Source organism: Monodelphis domestica, chromosome 8, assembly GCF_027887165.1.
Source record: "Monodelphis domestica isolate mMonDom1 chromosome 8, mMonDom1.pri, whole genome shotgun sequence".
NCBI classification, from domain to species: domain Eukaryota; kingdom Metazoa; phylum Chordata; class Mammalia; order Didelphimorphia; family Didelphidae; genus Monodelphis; species Monodelphis domestica.
In genome coordinates this window covers 75,564,014-75,573,063 of record NC_077234.1, presented here as the reverse complement: position 1 = coordinate 75,573,063, position 9,050 = coordinate 75,564,014, and the positions used below count along the sequence as shown (strand labels likewise).

Sequence of the window (9,050 nt, the reverse complement as noted above, 5' to 3'; positions counted from 1 at the left end):
CCCTCTCTTCCCCTGCCCACCTTCTCTTCTGGAAAGCAAAAGGGGAAATTATTGGTTTTATAGATTTGTCTGGGGGTGCAACTTGTTCATTACATTTTTGCAACTTACTTTTGATTGATTTGTGGTGGTTGTTCTTTCCATTTACATCATTGTAATCATTCTATATATTTTTAACTGTAAATATTTTCTCTTGGCTTGGCTTATCTCAGTTAAATAATGAATAATTTTTCATCACAATTGTCTTTTTTACCCATAATTCAGTTGATAGGGATCTACTTTATTCTTTTCTATCACAAAAAAGTGCTGCTATATTTTGGTGTGTGTGTGTGTGTGTGTGTGTGTGTGTGTGTGTGTGTGTAGAACCTCTCTTTTTGTTGATGATCTCTGAGCACCAATCGGTTTTTTTGCTTGTTTTTTTTTTAATCATCAGTAGGTAATTTCTTTTTTTCTTTTTTTTTGGAAGGTAAAGGTTTGTTTGTTTTTATTTTTTTTAACATTATTTTATTTGGTCATTTCCAAACATTATTCATTGGAAACAAAGATCATTTTCTTTTCCTCCCCCCTCCCACCACCTCTCCCATAGCCGACCCACTTGATTCCACTGGGTATCACATGTGTCCTTGATTCGAACCCATTTCCATGTTGTTGGTATTTGCATTAGAGTGTTCATTTAGAGTCTCTCCTCAGTCATATCCCCTCAACTCCTGTAGTCAAGCAGTTGCTTTTCATCGGTGTTTTGACTCTGCTTGTGGATAGTGTTTTTTAGATCCCTGCAGATTGTTCAGGGACATTGCATTGCCACTAATGGAGAAGTCCATTACGTTCGGTTCGATTGTACCACAGTGTATCAGTCTCTGTGTACAATGTTTTCCTGGTTCTGCTCCTTTTGCACTTGTACAAGAATATCATAGTAGCTGCGCTGTTTGTGGTGGGAAAACATTGGAAAATGAGGGGATGCCCATCAATTGGGGAATGGCTGAACAAATTGTGGTATATGTTTGTGATGGAATATTATTGTGCTCAAAGGAATAATAAAGTGGAGGAATTACATGGAGACTGGAACAACCTCCAGGAAGTGATCAGTAGGTAATTTCAAACAAAGGGTGAACATGGGGAATGGAGAAGCATCTATTGGAGCACATCATAGTGGATATATTTCCTCCACTCCTCCAATTTTGTTTTCTGTTGTATTGAGGTTACTACTTTAAAACAAGATTTCCACAGCCGAAACAAAATTTGAATAATTCTTTCTAAGTAATTCAGGTAATTCAGATAAAGCAAATCCTTTTTTACAAGCATTATCTAGAATGGATATATATTTATTTGGAGAATTGTGTTATTTCAAATCACTGCAAATACTTTAAAGAAGGAGGCCCATAATTTGACCCAAGACCTGGGTATTTGCACAAATAGTTTCAACATATGTTAATAAGCCTTGATGGTAAAAGAAAACTAAAACACAGTAAAAATATTATGGCATATTCCATGATAAAGCAAAAAACTCCATCAAATAGGAGATATAAATGGAACAATACATTTCTACTGTTTGGAAAATGCACATTTGTTAAAATGTGGTTGATATATTAGGGGACAATTTGGGCATAGCTCAAATTTTGAATTTTGAGTTTATTTATGTATACTTTCATCCAGGAAAAACAATAAGAATGCAGAAAACTGTACTACCTCACAATAACTTGCAAGCTACAACCCTTTAGGTAACTACTTCCACAAGTAAACTTCAGGAGTTAAAAAAAATAAAGTATCATATTTATTGCAAATCTTCTGATGCGGTAGGGATTATGGGTGGAAGATTGGTCTCTTCTCACACACTCCATGCTTCCCATCTTCAACTGCTGCAGAGGCTGCCATCTCTCCATAGAAATTGATTTTGTCAACTCTTACCACTGTGGGGACTTGGGAATAGGCCAAGCAGGAACCAGAAGCCATTGATGCCTCCATTTTTTATTGTAGTATCCATGCATATCATAACCATTTAACATGCATAAAACTGTGCTACTCTTTTTATTAGATTCCTATTATTTTTTGTATATCTGATAAAGTTTTTTTTTTTTTTAGTATTGTGTTCCTAACCTTTTCCCATAGACCCTGTGGTGGTTTTTTAATTTCTCTCCGTGATTTTGGACAGCAAAATGATTTTTAATCATAATGCATATGTCCAGGATAGCAAAACTGATGATATGGGTAAGATAAGGTAATTTAAATTGCAAAATAGATCTCAGTGCTCATACTTCTGGCCAGAAGAATGCTGAAGGCTCAATGCTTAGAAGATGCTGCTTTTCTGTACACCCATGCTGATGCATTGAAGAGACTGTGAAGATTGGATTTAGCTATCTTCTGATTGTAACAATGAAGATACTTAGCTCTTTTTTTATTGTGAAGATAAAATTGTAATCTCCTGATTGTAACAATGAAGGTACTTAGCTCTTCCTTTATAGTCAAGCTAGAATTGTAAGCTACAATCTACTTTTAGATTTTAACTACAAAAAAAGTGTTAAGTAACTACAAAAGGTGAACTTAACAAATGAGGATTTAAGTAACCCAAAAAGATAAAATCTAAGGTCCTTGAGAAAATCTAACCAAAGAAGGAGAGAACTAAAGAATGGACAGTCCTGGAGAAAAGCATCTGCTGTGATTGGTAGATGTGAAAATTTAAGGGATGTGACACAAGAGAAAAAGGTCTTTAAATAGAGGAAAAAAAGACTGAAGAGTCAGTCACCCAGGCTTTGAGTGAAGGATCAGTCACTCGGAGCTGGAGGGAAGACAGAGATTCAGACATTTGAGCACTGACTCAGAGGAGTGACTGGACAGATACCCAGACTTCTTTTAGACTGTCACCATTGGTGAATGACTTAGTGACCTCACCTTTCTGGAGGCATGAAGCCTCCAGCTAAGTCCCATCTTCTTGAGACTCTCTTCCCCTGGCTGGGGTTTAGAGATTCTAACTGGTATCAGAAGAAGCCAGAGTTTTTTTTCCTCTCTCTCTCATTCCTTAATATCTTCCTTCTATTGTAAATATTGTAAATAAAACTACCATAAATTCCAGTTACTTTAGTAATTCATTTTGGGATTTAGAAATTAAATCCCTGGTGACCACCTATATAAATATTCAGAGTGCAACCACAATTTATTATAACAAGACCACGTTGATTCCTCAGAAACTAGAGGAAGGAGGGACTACTTCCTGATTTGACCCTAACAAGGATTTTTTAACTTTAGATGTAATTCAAGAGAAATAATTCATAAGATAGCATTGGCATGAGATAGATGCTCTTAACTATCTCTCCTTTCTCTCTCTCTCTCTCTCTCTCTCTCTCTCTCTCTCTCTCTCTCTCTCTCTCTCTCTCTCTTGTTCTGGTACCTGTTTTCCAGACTATATAATTTCTCTCTGTAGGATTTCCACCCTTTCTTTTACTTCCTCCCTCCCTCCTCCTCCTCCTTCTCCTCCTCCTCCTCCTTCTTCTTTTTCTTCTTCTTTTTCTTTTTCTTCTCTCTCTCTCTCTCTCTCTCTCTCTCTCTCTCTCTCTCTCTCTCTCTTTCTTTTTTCTTTCTCTAGATATGCTAAATGCTCCTGATATAATGATAGATTTGGGGGAGGTATACTTCAGAGACTCCCATATACTTTTGAATTAATGAAGCAATCTGAACTCAGCAAGGTGAAATGAGTTGCCTTATATTACATAGCTGGTAAATGATGGTACAAAAACTGAAACCCTACATCTTTCATTTCTGAAAACAGGGCCCTCCATAACACCAATCTTAGGATCAAAGGTTCAGAGTTTCAGAGCTAGAGGGGCCATTGGAAGTCATCCAGTCTATTATTCTTATTTTATACATGAGAAAACTGAGCTATAAAGAGAGCAAAATCACATAGGTAGTAAATGCCAGAAGTAGGGTTTGAACACAAATGCTCTCACTCCAATCCCAGAATACTTTGTACTATATCATGATGTCTCCTAGGAAGGCATGCTAAAAATTTTTCCCTTCCTCCTGACAGTACTGATTACAATTTTGTTTTTGGTTCCTTTGTAAGTCTTGAGCTAACCCTCAAAACCAGAAACAGCTTATGAGTCTATGTTTTTTTTCAACCTAACATTTATTGATTTTCAACAATGAAACAGGTGTGCCAACATTGGCATCCTTGTATATATACAAAATGTTACACTGAGCAATTCATATATAGAAAACACCCTAATAGCAGACCCTAACAATAAACATTATCAAGGATCCTGTCCCATAGCCACCTGTGTAATCTGACTCAGCTTGTGCATTTTGGCTGAAAATAACCTTTGAATGCTCCCTCCTTTCTCCAAAGTTGCTCTGTGGTCAGAGGTGTGCCAAATGGCTCTATCAATCACTGAAGAAAACTGCCTGCCTGCAGCACATGAATTCTTTCCCAGTATCCAGGCTTAGTATCTGCCTGGTTGACACATCCCTCTTTTTTCTGAAATGGCATTTTTTTATTTTTTATTTTTTATTTAAGCTTCCTTATTGGCAGGGAAGACAGGTCAGAAATGGGCATATATTCTCTTTACCACCAGGGTAATCTGTTTTCCTATACTCCATTCTTGAAGAAATGTGTTTTTTTTGGGGAGCGATGCATCCCCATTATGAATCAGGGTACAATGTCATGCATCCATTTTGTGGCCACAACTTAGTATTGATGTAAATCTGATTCTCACTCTGTATGGATTACATTGGGTTCATTCTGTTGGAGAAGATGCTCATCCTGTTGTTTTCTCAGATGAAATATATTTGAGGTCTTTGTAAGACACTCTGATATCTCCCATTATCTCAAGTTCTCTTCTTCACCCTGATTTTTGTACTCTTAGTAACTACATCTTTTATGCTTTATTTTAAATATTTAAAAGAATAAGGGAATAAGGGGAGACATAGTCCACCCTCAAGCAGCTTTGCTTTTTGTTTGAGAAACCTCACAGCAAATACATTATTCCCTTCCTGAGTGTCCTGCATGCAAAAATTCATTTCAATAGTGACAGTGCATGGGGCTCCTCAGACTCCATAGTTCAATTACTTTGCTAGTCTTATGCAATTCTAAGGTTTCATGCCACAGAATAGTTCAAAGTCAAGATACAATGAAGAAATGGTGTCTCGAGTGGCTCCTTTTCATCATGAATTCATTGGCAATGAGCAGGTAGAAGTGAACTGTCCAGTACTAAGACTCGGGGTGCTCATCCTGAGAATCTCCACTGATGCTGGAGCCTTGGCTACTCGTTTCCAAATTCACATGAGCCTTTTGGTCTTTGGCAAAGTCAATGAAAACCTGGTGTTTCAAAGAAAATCATAGAATTACTGCCTGGTGAAATAAAGTATAGGGTGGTGACCACACAAATATCACAAAACAAGAAATGAGACATGGTACTTCTTCAATGAAATTCAATTTGAGAGGCAGAGAAACACAGACACATGTTCAAAATACTTAATTTAGAAATTGTTTGTGTTAATTGGCAATAAAATAATTATGAAAATTTTATAGACTAAGCCTAAAATGTGGCCTAGTCCAGCAGGTTTGAGGTTTTTCTTGTTTAAAAAGCAATAGGTACCTGTTAACCATAAACATCCAATTAAAATTACTTTAATATTTTAAGTTGAAAAGCACATAAAACTAGAACCAAAAGGATATCAATTAAAAGGAAATTAGGAACTGAAGGAAGTACCTTGCAGAGCCTGTCCAAGTTCCCAATACAACATATATAATTTATATTATAAGTTAATTAATTAATTAAATTTGGATTTTTCTAAAATGAGGCGGACCCAGGCTTTATCTTCCTACATGCTTATATCCCTGGTAGAAATTTCACTAGGGGCATTGGTCAGTTTATGTCTTAGTATTTTAATACTATTTCTTTTCTTTATTCAATAAACAAGTGAAATCAAGTCTTCTACAGCTTTAGAAAGAGCTAATTTACTTGGCTAATGCTGTTTGTTTGTTTGTTTTAAGGAGAGAGGTTTAATACTGAGGGAAAAACTGAAGGCCCCAGATGAGAAAACATAAATTAAACCTAAGTATTAGGTCAAACTCTCCTTTGAAATAAAAAAATTGAAGCTCCAGTAATACTCCGTATTCATTGAGGATAAAGGGAAAGTAGAAGTTTGTTTTTATTCCAGGGGTATTAGATCAAATAGATTAAAAAAAACACTTACTGAATGCCTCCTATGTATACGACACCAAGGCATCAGTCTATACTCTTAAAACAGGTGTGATACTTGAAAACTAAACTTTTATTTCCATCCTCATTTTCATGACAGATATACTGAGATGCTCCAAAACCCTGAGTTAGGCAAGCTGTACTGAGTTAAAAGAGGCCAACAGTATTAGAGGATGATCTATGAAGCCCTTATTTATACCAAGATAGATGATGATAATGTCAATGGAGAGCACTGTTCACAAAACCCAAATGACTCCATCTTGCAAATCTATCCAAATTTGGATACAGATTCTGTATATATATATATATATATATATATATACATATGTATGTATATATATATATATTCCTGCTTACTCTATTGATTTGAATCAACTCCATAAAGATGACTAATAAGATCATTTAATTTGGAATTCTATCAAGTAGAAAATTAATAAAGCATCAACTGCAATTTCACTTGTTATATTGAATAAAAACTTCATTTTGTATAGGTATCTACTTTTCATTCATTAAACAAATATTTGTTTTATTGTGCTAGTCACTAGAGGAGATACAAAATTAGAGATTGGTTCATGTTCTCGAGAACCATGTAGTCTAACACAGGGATAAGAAATACTTAAATATTATTTGATAATGATCATAAAACTAGATTGTAAGTTCAAAGAAAGCATTATGAAATATGATGAAAGATCATTTTCAGCTTGGGTGGGAGTCACGTAGGTTTCATCAAGATGGCATTTAAGCTGGGCTTTGATGAGTAGAGGCAATATGAATGGGCCAGGATGACAGTGGGCATGCTGGGCAAAGGAGACATCCACTCCAATGGAAACGCATGATATATTTAGAACTGAAAGCCATCAGTTGTTTATTAAAGAAATAGGTTCTTTCATGTGGTTTAAAAAAAACAACCCACAAACAAATTTGCTCTCAAACTCAGATCCAAACTGATTAAAAGCTGTCCTGGGATTTGTGGTTACACACAAAGATACTGATCTAATTAAAACCCAATTCTTTGTCATTAAAAAGATATAAATGGAACATTCATCAACTAAAGACATGTGATGTTTTAGGAATAAATCATAATTTTTCTCTTACCTCTTCTAGAGTTGTCTGACTCACTAAAAAGTTGGTGATATTTAAAGCCGTCTTGTTTGTTTCTAGCAGGTCAAATATATTTGCTACTCCTCCTGCTGTGACTGGCACATGGTACTCCAGCATACTAAGATGCTGGTCCTGTGGGAGCCAAAGGAATATAATGTATTTTGGATGTCAGGTAGTATTGACTTGTCTAGACATAACATTAGCAAGGGCTAAGGAAACGGAAGAAATTTTCCCCCAGAAAATGATGCTGCAGTGTAAATATTGGCTATATTGTAACATAACAGTTTGCAAAGATGAAATGAACGTTTTCACAAAATCAAAACGATAAAAAGGAAAATGAAAAGCTAATGAAAATCATCAAGTATTCTCTATTAACTTTACATAAATATTCACTTCAAGATCCTTTAGACATAACTTTTAGAACTAATATCTTTCTGTGAGAACTGTTCAAAGTTGCTTAGGATTGGAAATTTCATGTGGTATCCTTTCTATTATCTATTGAAAACATGAGGTTCTTCTAAAGTTTAGGATAGGATACCTATGATTGATAGGGAGGGCAAATATTTTTATTCTAATTGAACAGATATATTAAATGAGGCCCTTGGAGCAAAAAGGGGCTTTCCTAGCATTTACTGTCTTTCTAGACTAGAATTTTGATGTCCTGCTTCCCAGTTTTGGATTCTTTCTACTGCAAACAAGGTACCTTTCTATAATACTGGGGTTTTCTTTGCAGTTATTTTGAATCATATGACAGAATTGCACCTTGAAACTAACAAGAGAAATATTCCAAATTCATCATTCTTCTATAAAAGCTTCCTGACTTCTTTCATGGATAATAATACTGCATTTCCTCTTGCCTGTATTATTTTCAGCACTTAAGGCCACGTCCAATTTCTTACACTCTCTCAGAATTTTAGCACATTTTCATTTTTATACCTAATGAATCTTCTTCAGAGAGGGAGGTATTCATTCATTTTTTGAGATCTATAAGTCAATAAGGATACAACCAGACTATTTTGAAAATCTCACCTTGTAAGTAATGAAATGAAAAAGTTAATTATCTCAAGTAAAGTAAACCTTCTTAAGACTATGTGTGTGTTTAGTATCTAGTGATCCATATATGATATATGTATATAGAATATACACAGTATATATGTGTAGGATATATAAAGTATGTATATATAGTATATGTATCACATGCATGTATAATATGTGCACATATTTATATATTCACATAGTATATATATATACATATATATTTAGTATACATATGGGCAGCTAGGTGGCACAGTGGATAGAAAACAGACCTGTAGTCAAGAAGACTTAAGTTCAAATCTGGCCTCAGACACTAATTAGCCAAATGACCCTGGGCAAGTCACTTAACTCTGTTTGCCCCAGTTTTCTGATATATAAAATGAGCTGGAGAAGGAAATAACAAACCATTCCAGTATTTTTGCCAAGGAAACCCCAAATGAGGTCACAAAGAGTCAGACATGACTGAAAAATGAATGAATAAAAACAGAATAACATATAAACAGATTATATATCTAGTGTTATAGGGAAAAGTTAAGTAGTGTGTAAGTTTGTAAAGGAGAGTGGCATGAGTCCAGCAGGAAAGATTAGGGAACTTTGAAGGAAGAGTTAGACTGGAACTGGAGGGGAGGGGTAAGCTGTCTCTCTAAAGGTATCTATGTATGCTTACATTTAAATATACATACATGCACAATACATAGACATATATATGTATACTTACATATATAA

General features: G+C 35.2%; 1 protein-coding gene across 1 annotated transcript in view; it reads right to left on the bottom strand.

The window, feature by feature from the left end:
• Nucleotides 1-3,568: 3,568 nt before the first annotated feature.
• The window catches only part of ABCA12 (ATP binding cassette subfamily A member 12), a 242,256-nt gene continuing 236,774 nt past the window's right edge, over nucleotides 3,569-9,050 (bottom strand). The window contains exons 52-53 of the mRNA XM_007501784.2: nucleotides 7,284-7,421; nucleotides 3,569-5,302 (exon numbers count right to left, since the gene is read on the bottom strand). Of these exons, the coding sequence (XP_007501846.1) occupies nucleotides 5,195-5,302; nucleotides 7,284-7,421 (246 nt within the window). The 3' untranslated portion in view covers nucleotides 3,569-5,194. The remainder of the gene's footprint in view (nucleotides 5,303-7,283; nucleotides 7,422-9,050) is intronic.